We start from the raw sequence: 14,413 nt of genomic DNA, 5'->3' as shown, positions 1-14,413 counted from the left end.
TCCAATACTTTAGGCTAAAAATGAAACAGAGAAGGAATGGATGAAATGGCTCAATACTGCGGGGAGAAGCCTTCTAGTTTTTATTCATTCCAAGGAGAAATTGGAATTAATGAACGAATCTAACATTTAACTTGTTTGTATAACCACCTTCCAAATTAGGACAGCCAGTGACTTACTCAGTGACCTTCAGAATCCCCTGGCAATGTGTTCTCAGAGCCCTTCTTTTGTAAAATTCGCTCTTAGGAACTTCCAGCGGACCTTACCCCAGAACCTCTCCATCTCCTGTCCAGCAGTGAGAGGAAAGTAGACAACCCGCGTAATTCCTTCTCTTCTTCAAGCATCCCTCTTTCAGAGGGAGATACTCTAATATCCCAAGCAAAGTACATATGTATATATATTTTTATGTTGGACCCAACCCCACCTCTTAAAATCCTTCCTTTTCTGGAAGGTGGCTATGCTTACCACTATGCCACAAACACGTTCCTTTGTTGGATGTCTGGGAATGCTCCAGCCACCTTATTGCTGTGATGGGAGCTGACCAGTATCCTGAAGGTGGCAGAGCAGAAAGATGAAAGAGTTTTGATGATCCCATGATCTGCTACATTCACCAATTCTAGAAACAACCAACCTCAAGACTTCTTGTTATACGGAATAAGAAATCTCGCTGTTGTTACAAAAAAAAAAAATCCTTCCCCAGCAGAGACCACTTTTACTACAAACTAAATGCTGCTGCTTTATACCCAGCCTAAACTATGGTGGGGTGTTGAGATTTGCTCTTGTATTGCCAAGCTCTGTGCCTGCTCCCTATCCAGAGTCAGGAGAGAAAGGAGGCATGCCATGGGGCGGGGTGGGGGGTGGGTGTCCAAATCCTCACTAGGCAAGCAACTGTGTGTCCAATCACAGCAGGAGCTTCTCGCCCTGAGTCCCACATCACTCCATCTTTCCTTTCTCAATCATCCCATACATGCAAACTCTCTCCCCTGACAATTTACCTGCTTTAGAGGCTTTGTGCCCAATAAAGTTATTTTCCATTCCAACTCACAAAAGCCGGGGCTGAAGATAATTAACAGGGGCCACCCATCCTGAGGCTCAGGACAGCTCAAGGAAAGAGTTATATGGGGCAAAGTCCATGAGCTCTGGACTACGGAAAGGTTGTCTAGGCTTTGGGGGCTGGACACCCACCAATGAATGACCAGATGCTTGCCTGAGAGGCAGCGAGCGAGGAGAGAAAGGGAAGTGGTGTGAACAAAGCAAAGAAAAGGATGATGGACTAGAAGAGAGGGAAGATAAGAGAAAAAATAAGAATATCAGCTTAGGTCATGAAGGCAGAGTTGTTGGCTTTCAATTTTAAAAGAATACTGTACTGGAATGGGTTAATGTCATCATCTTTAGCATCCTGGTAGCATTATTCAGTAGTTAATAAACAGAACATTAAACCTCTGCCCGGCTGGCTTTTGGAAAAGGAACCTAAGGGACCCAAAACTCAGCCACTCTTGTAGCTCCCGTCTCCAGTTCTTTTAATCCTGGCCAGGACGGCAGCCTTGGATACTTTCTTCCGGTCGTAAGCCAGGCCTAGGAAAGCCATGCAGTCGATGAAGAATGTGGTGAAGTTGATGTGCCAGCGGTACTCACTGGCAGAGTAGTCATAGGGAAAAGTGTGGTGGTAGTTGTGGAAGCCCTCCCCTGGAACAAAAGAACAATGAGAATTATGGGCCATGGTGCGAGCTGCAGTCTTCTTGGTCTCCGCGCGCTGGTTGCCTAGCAGAGGACCTTGAACCCCTCAGAAACTTGCTATTGCTGAACGAATGCATGAACCCAGGCTCTTGGCCCCTGAACCAAACTGTTTCCCTCAGAGGTACCTTAAGGAAAGACTGGGGAACCCGATCACCCAAGCCTTTGTAGGAGCCTTTGTAAGAGGAGGACTGGCAATTTCTCCCAGAGGCTAAGCTAACTAGAGAGAAATTGCTATGGCTGGGAATGGATTTCAGATTGGAAAATTCCAGAGCCTCTCTAAATATTGGTCTGAGCTGCTATAGGCTCTTTGCACGCATGTGCATGTGCCAGGGTGGGGAGAGGAGAGAGTTGAGAATAAAGGACTTTTGCTGTGCTTCTTACAAAGATGAGCAAAGGACCACACCTTTTGCCACGGCATTAGCACCACCTTGAAGGGGGGAAGATATTGACAGAATTAGGCAGTAACAGCCCAAAGACAGAAGAAAAAAGGCCCAGTGCAGGGGCCTGAGTTTCCTCAGTCACTACTGGTTTAGAATGGACTGCTCTGGCTTCTAGTTCTTTGAGCTTTGACCCTGGTGTAGGGTGATGTTGATAAAACAGAATCTCTCTGAGGGAGTAAGAATTAAAATGCTTATGGGGCATCCGGGTGGCTCAGTTGGTTAAGCGTCTGACTCTTGACTTTGGCTCAGGTCATGTTCTCATGGTTGCACCAGGCCCCACATTGGGCTCTGCATGACAGTGTGGACCCTGCTTGGAATTTTCTCTCTCCCTCTCTCTCTCTCTCTGCCCCTCCCCTGCAAGTGCATGCTCTCTCTCTCCCTCTCTCAAAATAAATAAACTTAAAAAAAGACTTAAAATGCTTGGATAGTCCCTCTAACCTCTGAGATTCTGAGATGAGCAGGTCCCTTTGCTGGATAGAAGAAAAACAAAGAAACTCTGGATGTAGGAGAATTTTGGGAACAGGCAAAGCTTTGGAAACTCCATAGAGAGTGAGTCCTCCAACCTCTGGCAGGCCTCTTCCTTCCAGATCATATTCAACAGTAGCAATACTGACCCTTAGAAAGCTGGGGGAAAGCTGGTAACGAAATAGCTAATAAAAGAGCACATTGAGCCCTTTGAAGATTAAAAGAACCCCAGTAGAGTAGTAATGATATTAATAACAAGCAAGAGAAGGAAGTCCTGCGAAATAAATGACACCATCCAGGGCCAGTCAAGGTATGTCCTCTCTCTGTGACACCTGATTATCCACAGTGTGAACTGAGTAGGAGGCTGGGATAACCACAAGGCCAAAGATACTGACAGGATTACTAATTTCCATGAATGGCTTTGTACCAAGGCTCTGTGCAAGCACTAACCAGGACTCTGGTTATCAGATTTAAAACTAAAGCAGATATACACATAGCCAAAAGAGAAGACAGAGGAAGGGCCATGGATGGAAGAAGGACAAAACTTTGCAACTGGGGCAGCAAGACAGAGCCCAAGAAAGGCTCAAGGGAGGAGGTCAGCTTTGGCAGAGAGAAAATGAGCATGTGACTGTGGGGGAGGCAACTCAAGAAGAAGAAGGTTAGAATGGCAGTAAGCTCCAGGAGAACAAAGGCGAGTGGTGAAGAGGGAGGTGTGCAACAGGTAGGAGAAATGAATGAGAGCCCAGACAAAGTAAGATGTTGGCAGCCGCTCTGAAATCATGCTCAGAAAGAGGCTGGAGTTGGGGAAGCTCGCCATAGACCCAGTGCCAAAAGAGGACAAATGTCATTCCAGAAACTTCCATTTCTGTGGAAGTCTGACTTATATCGCCGAGGTGATTGATTTCAAACATGGTTCAGAGTATGAGCCGGCACACTGGTAGCCAGTGCCTGCGAGGGGCAGGTGGCACGTGAAAGTTCCAAAGAGATAGGAAAAAAATGCCTTAGTACTGCTAGGAAAGATGATGCGGATTGGTAATCTAAAGGGAGATTTTAAAGAGAAAAAGTGCAGGTTAGGCCATATTGGGCATAAATATGTGGAACAGTGAGGTTGCCTAGATATACTGGATGACCAATAACATTGGTCACTGGTGAGGAAGAGGCCACAGGGTCTGCTTCAGAAAAACAAATTCTAGGCCTTGGTCAAGGTCTATATTTAGCTGAACACAGTGACAGGAAAAAAAAAAAAGGAGTGAGATGGTTAGATGGTTAGTTGGAAGCCTGTTGTCTTAGCCTCTGGCTATTAATACTGGAATGATAGAAATAAATTCATGAATAGTCAGCATTAGATCAATGAGCAGGTACTTTTGATGAAACTAACCATGTTACTAATGGTTCCTTAAGTCACAACTAAGTTCCTTCCTTAGTTGCGGGGAAGGACGTTGTGTTCCTAGCATAGAGAAGCAGGAGAGAGAAAAATGAAGGACAGGAGATAGGACTGATAGGTGGTGGTAAAGGCCCACCAACAGTTGCTCTGATGCCCTTCATGTTGGCATCACCAAGCAATAAGGCATGGCACATACTTTCAGATGTGGCCTCCCTGAATACAGCAAGAAGATAGAACTGAAGTTGGTGCAATTAAATTACAAGGACTTATTCTACATTTTATATAGCATGTTTACATATAACCCAGTAGGCCTACTGCCCACCCAAATGATCCTCTTGGTCCATTTATGCATTCCCTGCCCCAATCAAGACCTGAAATCCAGCCCACAGGTGACAGGGAAAAGGAAAACCCAAAGGGGCTCATTATATGTAGCATTTGGGGATGTTCTGGAATGTGAAATCAAGTGCATTGTTGGTTTTCACCCTTTTCTTTTTACAGAAGATCTGTTGCCTGACTCTGAATAGTTTTCTAATATCTTGACCCTTAGTTTTGTAGTGGAAACCCAGACAGAAAGAAATCCTTAAACAGGTTAATCTGGTTTTTCTGGCTCCTAGCCTCACACCGTAACCAACAGACCACTCGAAGGGGTCTTGCTGTGAAGAGCTGACTTACCTACAGCGCCCAGGGAAACCAGGATATTCTCTCGGGGGTTAATGGTGTTGTCATAAGGGCGATATCCGTAGAGGTGGGCAGCGCTGTTCACCAGCCAGGTGGCATTGAGCACAATGGCATAACGCAGGAAAGTGGCAACATACAAGCTGTGTGCAAAAGTTTCACCCCAGAAATACCATGGCACAAGAGTGGGCAGGATGAAGCACAATAGCAGGATGCCGAGTTTGTAGTACCTACATCGAGAGACCATACACCAAGTCAGAGGAGAGAGGACTCTCAGATCTGCCTGAGTTTTCCACTGTCGCTGGTGGGGCTTTTTCCTTCTACTGGGTACAACATAGGAGAAGTGAAAGCAAGAAGGAAGAGGGTGGGGAAATGTTCTGAGCATGTCTCAGGTTTTAGAAAATGAGATAATGATGGGTTAACTGACTTTTCTAGATTACACCAGTGGGAACCGGTAGAGCAAGGACTGGAATGCTCGTCTCCAGCCTCTGCATCCATCGTTCTTTTTGACGGTAGCAGAATACCATCTTGGTAAGACAGGTGAGGTCCCGATTGCTAGCTTCATAAACTCAAGTCTCCTTCCCAGCCTGTTTTTCCATTCTGCCTTGGAGGCTCCTTTCTCTTTCCTGTCCGTGGTTTTTGAGAGTCTGTGGTTTGTGTCTACGGCCATACCACCCTGAACGCGCCCGATCTCGTCTGATCTCGGAAGCTAAGCAGGGTCGGGCCTGGTTAGTACTTGGATGGGAGAGTCTGTGGTTTGTGTGTTGCTTCCATGTCCTGCTAGCCAGTCCTCTAATCATTTCTCATCTTCCTCAGAGAGTCACAGAGTGTCCTGGATGCCCACAGGCTCTCTGGAGGCTTCGTGCCATTCTTCACTCTCTTAACTGTAGACTACGCCATTGACATTTCTAGGGAACTGATTGCCTGCTTCTCATCCATAGCTAAGTCTTCTCTACTCTTCTATCATTAGTATTCCCTGCATCAAACTTTCCACTCCTGCCGTGTTAACTAGATCCCTGTTAACTCCTTACTTGTGGTCCTGCTTCTCACCTCTCTGACGCAATGGTTTTTTTTCAACCACCCCAAGAGTGACCTTTCTAAACCACGCTTCCAGTTATGCCACATTCCTGTTCAAAAAACTTGTAATATTTTCCTATTGCCTATTGAATTAAGTCCTACTTCTGCTTTTAAGGCTCTACAAGAATGGTGTGAGCCTCTCTCTCTAGTCTTATTTCTGCCACACCCTATGCTTCAAGCCAAAGGACTTTGTGGCTGGAATGTGCTTTCATGCTTTAGCTCATTCTGTTGTGTTTGTACTTTCCCTCCCCACACGCACCTGTGAAAATCTCTATCCATCAGTGGATTCCAAAGCTACCTTCTTCATAAACCCTTCCCTGACATCCCCCACTACACAATCTCCCTCTCTTTGCGCCCCTCATTGGTACAGGAAATATCTTGCATGTATTATGATTATCCAGACCTTTGGCTTTCCCTCCACTTCCCATTAGGCTACAAACTCCTTGAAGGTAAGGATTGGGACACATTCATCTTTGTATCTGTGAACATCCTAGGTCAATAAGCATGTGTTGAATCTAATTGGTTTAATTAAGAGAACTCTGAGGAAAAAGAACGAAAAACAGTCCATGGGCAAGGGCCTATGGGACGTTAAGTATTAGGGTTTTAAGTTTAATATTTAATTCAGAACATGCAAACCCACTAAATTTCTCAGCTTCCGTTTAAAAGCTCCAGGAGAAAAAAAAGGGGGCTCCCCAAATACTAGATGCCCAGGTCTCTTATTCTTTCACTCACCTTCTCTGGAACATCACCAACTTCTCAGCTTTTAGGTCAGACAATTCTAGCAAACCACCCTTCTCTTTGACAGCCGGGTGTTTGCGTACAAGCAGCCAACCCACATGAGAGAAGAAAAAGCCACGTCGGGAATTGTGAGGATCAGCATCTGTTTCTGAAAACTTATGGTGAGCACGGTGATCTCGGGCCCATTCAAACACGTCATTCTGGAAGGACAGAAAAGAGGAATGTAGGCCTGACGAGAAATGCCCTCTTAGAGGAATTCCAATGGATAGGCTACTTTAAGAGCCCATGGCTCTTGGCTCAATTTCACAAAATACCCAGGAGTCAGGGTACCAAAGGGCACGTGGAGCTGCCTCCTCTCTTCCTCCAACTTGCCCCTGAAGCTTAAGTGGAAGAGCAATTTAATGTCCCAGGACCACACGAATAGGACTGGCTTCTTTTTTAAATTTTTTTTTTTTAATGTTTTATTTATTTCTAGGAGAGAGAGAGAGAGACAGCGTGAGCAGGGGAGGGTCAGAGAGAGAGGGAGTCACAGACTCTGAAACAGGCTCCAGGCTCTGAGCTGGCAGTCAGCACAGAGCCCGACGCGGGGCTCGAACCCCCGAACCGCGAGATCATGACCCAAGCGAAAGTCGGACGCTTAACCGACTAAGCCACCCGGGCGCCCCTGGACTGGCTTCTTTTTGAATGTTATATGGTGGACAGAATGGAGGTGGTTCATATGGAACTCAGAGTTTGATTAGAAAAGCACACTGTGATTCTTCAAACAAGAAAAATGTTGGAGGGGCGCCTGGGTGGCTTAGTCGGTTAAGCGTCCGACTTTCGCTTAGGTCATGATCTCGCGGTTCGTGGGTTCGGGCCCCGCGTCGGGCTCTGTGCTGACTGCCAGCTCAGAGCCTGGAGCCTGTTTCAGTCTGTGACTCCCTCTCTCTCTGGCCCTCCCCTGCTCACGCTGTCTCTCTCTCTCTCTCCTAGAAATAAATAAAACATTAAAAAAAAAAAAAAAGAAAGAAAAATGTTGGAAAAGGTCCTCATGGGGTGCCAAACCCCTGGGCATGAAGAACATGAGGAAGGCAGCCTTGCAGTCACCCTTGGTGGATGAAGCTGCGGGGAGTTCTGTTCTGATGCCTTGCCGTATAGATCATGGCCAGGCATAGAAATCACAATCTTGACCCCACTTCCAAATGACCTCTGGATTCTTTTTATCCCTTAAAGAATGTGCCAGAATCTCTTCCTTTGCCCCACAAAGACAACATCATGAACCTTCAAGGTATAAAGTACTGTGACAGAGATGATTGTACAACTGTGGCAATTACCTGGGATGCTGCCAAGGAAAAAAGGATAAGTTTGGTTTCTTTCCTTTTTCCTCTGGCTCCAAGCTAAGCCCGCACCACGGGCCATCTTTGGTCATTGCCACCGTTTCATAACCAGGAGTTCCCGTTCCCCAATTCCCTGTATTCTGTCTCGGCTCTGAACTCTTTGCCTCAACAACCCTCAATATTTGACTTAGCCAACCTAGCAGCCTAAGACAGGACCGTGATGTTGGTCTACCTAACTTCTCAGTGACACAACCTCCTCATCTGTAAGATGGGGGGAATCTTACCAACCTTCTAAGATTGTCGTGAGGACTTAATGAGGTACTCTATGTCAAGGGCCTAGAATAGTCAGGCGTATAATCAGTGCTACAAAGTATTTGCTCTTATACCTGAGAACACAGAGTTCAAGTGTCTATGACATACCAGCTGCAATCCCATTATAGTGGAATCCTAAGATATTCCCCTAAAATAGTGAATTTATTATCCAGTGTCTGCCCAGGAAAACAGGGTCAGTTCCTTATGCGCTGTGACCCCTTATGATAAGGACCACAATAGCCAGGACTGTGCGACAACAGAGGGACCTCAGGATCAAAATAATCCCATGACCCGGAGACTACTTCCTATGTATCTCCTACTTCTCTTTTCCAGTGTGGTCTCAGGGACTGCGCGTGCACTTGAGGTGACCCTGAGGGGAGAGGAAAGTGAAGTGCTGTCCTGGTGTGGCTCCACTCCAGGTACTGGGCTCCTCCATTCTGCCCCTGGGCCATCAAAAGAGTAGACGGAAAAGGGCTGAGCAGAGCCAGCTTCTTACCTGGAATGCCATCGTGTTGGCAATGATCAGGAAGACCCGCAGGGGCAGCCGAGCTTTGTACGTCCGGTGACTCCAGAGGCGATGAGCTCCCGCTGTTATGCCCAGGGCACTGATCAAATAGTAGGTAAACCCTGCAGGAGAAGTCAGTGTGAGTGGTCCCCAATCTGGGAAGACATTCACATGATGTTCTCCAGCCTGGGTCTGTGTGTTCTTTAGGCTTTGGGTGCGGATGTGTTTTACCCTGAACTCCAGGGATAGCTGTGTCTCCCATGCCCCTTCACTTTTACCAACTGAATAATACCATCACCTCCCAACCTCTGGAATGAGCTGAACCCCAGGCACCTCAGAAAGGCTGGGCAGAGAAGAGGGCTCTTATCACTAAGCTACTGCTCATTCTTCATTGTGAAGGACATTATCCCAGATCCCATCTCCTTTGACCTTCAATTAAACTTTTCCAAAGTTTTAAGGACCACAGACTACTTCTGCAAAGTTTTGGACCCATAAGCAAGGGTGGTTAAAATGTTTGAAGTCAGTATGGTCTCAGCACTAACTAGTTCAATGGACTCTGGATTCCAGAGGACACTCACAGAGCTCTGAACTGTGGCTATTTCCCAACTAGTAAAAAACAACATTTCGATATTTTAGCAGGCAGTGGGGCCGTATCGGTGGAAACCTGCTCTGCATATAAGTCATACCTGCACAGTGTCTTAAGCTTCACCAAGGATTTTAGGCTCTCTGAATGACTGGATACCTTGAATGGTGTCTAATAGCCTCATTTTGGAGCAGAAGTAGTACACGGTGAGAGGCTAAGTGTTGATGTATGGTCACATGGCTAGTAAGAAATGGAGCCATGGGTTGAAAGCAAGTTGTCTGTCAACAATAGCAGTTTGTGTCCCGGCTGTACTATACTACCCACAGCCCCACGGCTCCGGTGTCTCTCCTTGGCCATGTGCCTCAGTCAGTCCCTACTCCCTCTGGCAAGGCTAATTCTTAGATAGTGGTGGGATATTCTCCAAGCTATCGGTGGAACACCCCAACACTATCCTGCCTCACCCTCCCAGAGGCCTGCAGGATATAATCTCTAGATTATATAGAGATATAATCTTGAACTGGGAAATGGGTTTCTGGGTATACCCATCTCCCACCTTCCTGGAAGCCAGCAGGATATAATCTCTAGATTATGCAGAGATATGATCTTGAGCTGGGAAGTGGGTTTCTGGGTATGCCCATTTTCCTCTGTTCAGTTGCCCTAGGAGGCAGGGGCTGAGGCCTTGATAGAGCGGTGACTATTGACAATGTTTCATTCCTACGGAAACAGCTAGAAACAATGGATCCTCGGTGACCACACAACTTAGTTGCAGTTGGAGACACTGCACATTATAACAAATGGTCCTGTGTTCTTCTCCAACCACAGATATCAGTTTCCTAAATAACCCCCCCTCCCCTACCTATCCTATCTTCCTCCACCGTCTCCTGTTCCTCCTACAGGATCTGGAGGAGAGCCATGGGGCCAGAGTCTGTCCCAGTGACGGTTCTACCCATAGTCCCTCTGAGCTGGGATTGGGGCTTCAGGTGATTTGCTGGCTTCAAGACATGTGGTGACTTCTTTCCAGATACACAGTACCTCCCTACAACTGCACTTGAAAAAGTGACAGTTGAGCCACCAGTTACCAATGAGGAAGAAAAATGGCTTTGGGCATGAGAGCAAAAACACTCAGCCTGGAAGCAAGGAAGCTGCTAGGGTTGTTTCACACCACAGACGACCCTGGCAAGTTGACTCAGAAAACATATAAGACCCTAGTATTAACAGAGGCATTGGGAAAAGAACCCATACCCTCTGTTGCCTTTTTCTATCAATATCTCCAAAGCCTATCTAATAGAAGGCCTTAAGTCCACTGGAGATTTCATTTCTCTACGAATATTCAACCTGTCGGCCCAAGTCAAGTCTCCTAGCTTTGACTCTAAGAAAGAGACTTGAGAAGTTGTGCCCTTTAGCCAGTATTGCCAGAGATCTCTCTTCAGCGCTAAGAACTCTTCTGAGAGGCTCTCAAAATTGCTCAAAGTCATGAGAAATACTGGAATCACTACCAGTTGCTAATAATACTGTCCTTAGGGATAGAACAAAAGGTGAAGCCAAGCTCCTAAACTCTGAAGGTGGATCTCTGGCCCTCTCTTCACCCCTCTTGTTCCTTGAGACAGAAAGGCTCTGACTTCCCTAGATCCAGCTGGTCATTCCATCAACTAGGCCATCCACCATATGGCCCAGGGGGGAAAAAATCACCATCCAGTCTCTGTGTGCCATGTTTCTCCATCCAAAGGTACAGTACACACCCATGGGCAGGGCCCCCAAAAGGTAGCATTCTTCCCCCCTGTGCCAGCAGCCAAGGGCAAGGAGCAATCAGCAGTAGTCCGGCCAAGCTCCGGGCCTACCAAGGCCTACAGGGAGTTCTGAGGTTAGAAGGGGCTAGGTGACCAAAGTACTTGTGAAGAATCCTCTGCTGCGAAAAGGAGTGGAGAGAGGAATCCATAGTCTCCCTGGGGTATCCTTATACCTGCTCTTGACCTCTCACGCTGCAGCTGAAGTTCTGCTGGGTTCTCAGAGGGGTACAGAACACATGTCCCCCTCCCTTCCCAAGCATAAGAGCCCTTCCTGGTCTGCAGATGAAGTGACTTCTGCACCTGGCCAGCCCCAGCAGTGACACACACAAAACCCAAAGAGCACTACCTTCCCTAATCCCAAAAAAGTCCTGTTGTCCCAGTTTGTATCTGGAAAAATTGAGATCCCAACGAGAGGGGATCTACCCAGTTGCATTTCTCTGTGGGACTGAAAGGATTTCCCAAGATGAAGCTCCAGGGACCAGATCTCGCCACCTTTACACCAAAGAGGTCCCGGGGAGAATCCGCTAAAACCTGGCCTACCAGCCTTTTCCACCCAACTCTCCTCTAAGCGTGCAGCTGTTGACAAGTACCCCACAACCAAGATGGCTCTGGAACCCCTAACGTTGTTTTTTTGGAGGGGAACTCTGGCTCACTAGCCTCAGAGAGGGGCAACATGGAGCCCCTGGGGCACCGGAGCTCTCTGCTCTCCCTTCCCCTTCCCTTCCCAAGTCGGCTTTTGGTGGCAGAGGTGAAAATGCCTGCAAAGCACATGTGTGCATCCAGGGGCGCAGGGCCCTGCCACGAGCCCATATGCCCATGGGTCCCTGAAAAAGCTGAGCTCAGGGCAGGTTCGGGACAAACTAGAAACCATCTCCCTTGCTGCAGCAGCCTCAAGGCTGGGGCTGCTCAGGGTCCTCTCTTCTGGCCTGGGCTGGCCTGACTGTCCCTGGCAAGGAGGGCCTTCCTGGCATCAGGAGAGAGAGGCTGGAGCATGCTAGATGCACGTGAAATAGCTCCTCAGCTGTGTTTCATTCTTAGAACATTTTCATTTGGTGGCATGCTCCGTTCCCTGGAGACTTGCAGGGAGTCACAGAGCGACATCTGTGTGACCTGCTTTATACAGGAGCTTCCTTCATCTGTCTGTTTAACAAAGAAGCCTGGTTGGGCCAAGGGCCAAGGCAAAATAATTTTGTAAATAACCTCTTCTCTGTTCCTCCCTCTTCTACTAACTCTTGTCCAGAGCGGTGTCTCTTGCTTTCCTATGACTGCTCAGGACATCCCCCCAAAGCCACTGGTCTAGTCCCAGGTTCCGCTGCCTCCCAGGCCCTGGCCTTGATTCTTTTGTGGCTGGCAGCGCTAGCACAGGCAGCCAAGCAAATGACTTGAAACAGAAATGCTCTTTCAGGGAAAGCTGGCTCTCTGGCACAGGTCAACTCACTTCAAGGCCTACAGCACTGGGCTCAGGGCTCCCTCCCCAACCCCCATATTAAAGGACCCCCAGCATTGTCCCTCCTGCATCCTCACCCTCCCTAGGCTCCATTCCCAACCCACCATTCTCGGGTCACCAAGAGACATGGCTGGGAAAACCTGGGGCTGGAGGGGCCGTTGCCCCTGCTCTCTGCAAGATCCTACCTTATTAAAGGAGTGGGGGAGAAGCCAGGGTACTGGGTCAGAAGGACAGGAGAATCTCTTACCCCAGATCCAGGTGTAGACCTTGCAGGTGGGAATCAATGTGATCCCGTAGAGGGCTCCCAAGTGTAGCAGAGCCATAAGGATGATGTTTCTCCAAACATACTCAAGCTTGGGCCTCGGGCCCTCAGGATCTTTGTAGCTTGGGTCGTGGATGTCATCGCTTATTTCAGGGCGGATGTCTTCTTCCAGGTATGGGGAAGACTTCTCCAACTTGCGTCCTCCATTCTGCAGGATCCTGGAGGGAGGCGCTGTGATGGTGGTGGTGGTTGTGTAGGAGCTAGAGATCTGGAGGCGAGAGGAAGCAGAGTCGGGAGAGAGGAGAGGACACGTGCACGTAGCCCTTGCCACTTTAATCAAGCGGTGGGGGGCGGGGGGGAGGATGGACAGACCCTGTGCCCAAAGCCCACGTTACCTAAGAGCCGGGACTACCTCTGATGGAAGAGAGGGAAGCCCCAGGAACTGTGCAGATAGATTGTGAAAAGTGGTGGAACCTCAAGGTGAAGGTGCGATAGGAAGGAGGAGAAAAGCACTCATACCCTTAAGAACACGCAAAGGAAACCCCGCATGCATATAGACATCAAAGTACCGGCACGACCGGGTTTTTCTTTAAAGCTTAAGAAACAAAAGTTGGAGAACCAAATCCTCAAATTACAATCCACACTCCCAACAAATTGAAGGCAGTACAACTCGCAAAAGATGACTATACAGTCCGCGGAGATCTCAACGCTCTCGTCCACCCAGCGCCTGCGACCCCGCAGTCTGCGGGCAACTGCTGGGAGCTCACCTCCTCTTGCAGCAAGTGGGCCGGCATCTGGGCTCTCTGATGCTGGGATCACTTTCCCGGGGCTGAGACTGCAGCGCGGAGTTCGGGACAGCCGGAACAGAGGGTAGACTTCGATTCCCGAGCCCGCGTTTGCGCGGCTACCCGCGGCGCTGTGCTCCGAACCCTTCACTGCGCGGTGCGCGCCGGATCTGCGTCGGGATCCGATCGGCTGTGCGTAGATCAACCCCGAATGGGGATTTAAAGGCGAGAGCTGGCAGTGAATGTCCCGTATTTCCTCAGACCCCTTTTATTCGCTGCCAACCAGGGGCAAAGTGCGCGAAGTTGGCTCGCCGTGGGAGACCCGCCTGGGCGGGAGAGGGGAGGAGACAGAGCTGAGGCGTGCTGCGGGCTGGAGANGCTCCGCCGCTGCAGCCCCGGCCCCTGCCCCTGCCCCCGGGGAAATGCTAATGTGCTTCTGTAGAATCTGGCGCGTCATTGGCCGAAGGGAATTTGGTGCCACCTCGTCCAGCCGTTGCCATTGGCTCGGCGCAATCTGCTGTTCCCTCTGCCGCGAGCTACTCGCCCCCCCTCCCCTCTCTTTCTCCTTCTCCGCTCCTCTTTCCCCGGCCGCTGGCCGGGTGCCCGACACCCTGCGGCCTCGGAGGCGCTCGGGAGCTTTCCCTCCTCGTGCGGAAGAGGACCCGGTCCGGGAGTGGGGGGTGGCTGCCCGCCCAGGACTGGCCCCTGACACTGGGCAAACCGATGGGCACCGGGAAGTTTCCCCGCAACAGTGGGGAAGCCCCCGGGCCGACCTCTACGCACAGCTCGGTTCTGTCTTCACTCTCCCAGAGACGCGTGGGAGGCGAGACGTGGCTTCAGAGTTGGGGGCCCGCGCGGCTCCCCCGGGGGCGCGGGGCGCGGGGCCCGGGGCGGCTGCGGAAA

At 49.3% G+C, this 14,413-nt stretch overlaps 1 protein-coding gene across 1 annotated transcript; it reads right to left on the bottom strand.

The window, feature by feature from the left end:
• Positions 1-1,005: 1,005 nt before the first annotated feature.
• SCD (stearoyl-CoA desaturase) lies at positions 1,006-13,884 on the bottom strand. Its single transcript, XM_077748424.1, has 6 exons — positions 13,493-13,884; positions 12,711-12,993; positions 8,638-8,768; positions 6,508-6,713; positions 4,696-4,928; positions 1,006-1,683 (listed from the first exon to the last, which is right to left on the bottom strand). The coding sequence occupies exons 1-6, from the start codon at positions 13,517-13,519 to the stop codon at positions 1,484-1,486; spliced, it is 1,080 nt and encodes a 359-aa protein (XP_077604550.1). The 5' UTR covers positions 13,520-13,884; the 3' UTR covers positions 1,006-1,483.
• Between the last annotated feature and the right edge of the window lie 529 nt (positions 13,885-14,413).

The sequence above is a fragment of the Crocuta crocuta genome, unplaced genomic scaffold (genome assembly GCF_008692635.1).
Source record: "Crocuta crocuta isolate KB4526 unplaced genomic scaffold, BGI_CrCroc_1.0 scaffold619, whole genome shotgun sequence".
Taxonomy (NCBI): Eukaryota; Metazoa; Chordata; class Mammalia; order Carnivora; family Hyaenidae; genus Crocuta; species Crocuta crocuta.
This window is presented reverse-complemented; position numbering and strand designations above follow the sequence as displayed.

Excerpts from the sequence above, each read along its gene's own strand:
- SCD (XM_077748424.1), bottom strand. The coding sequence starts at position 13,519 with ATGCCGGCCCACTTGCTGCAAGAGGAG. Across the intron at positions 12,994-13,492 it reads CCCACTTGCTGCAAGAGGAG|ATCTCTAGCTCCTACACAAC; the intron begins GTGAGCTCCCAG and ends TCTCGCCTCCAG. Across the intron at positions 1,684-4,695 it reads GGTTTCCCTGGGCGCTGTAG|GGGAGGGCTTCCACAACTAC; the intron begins GTAAGTCAGCTC and ends CTTTTGTTCCAG.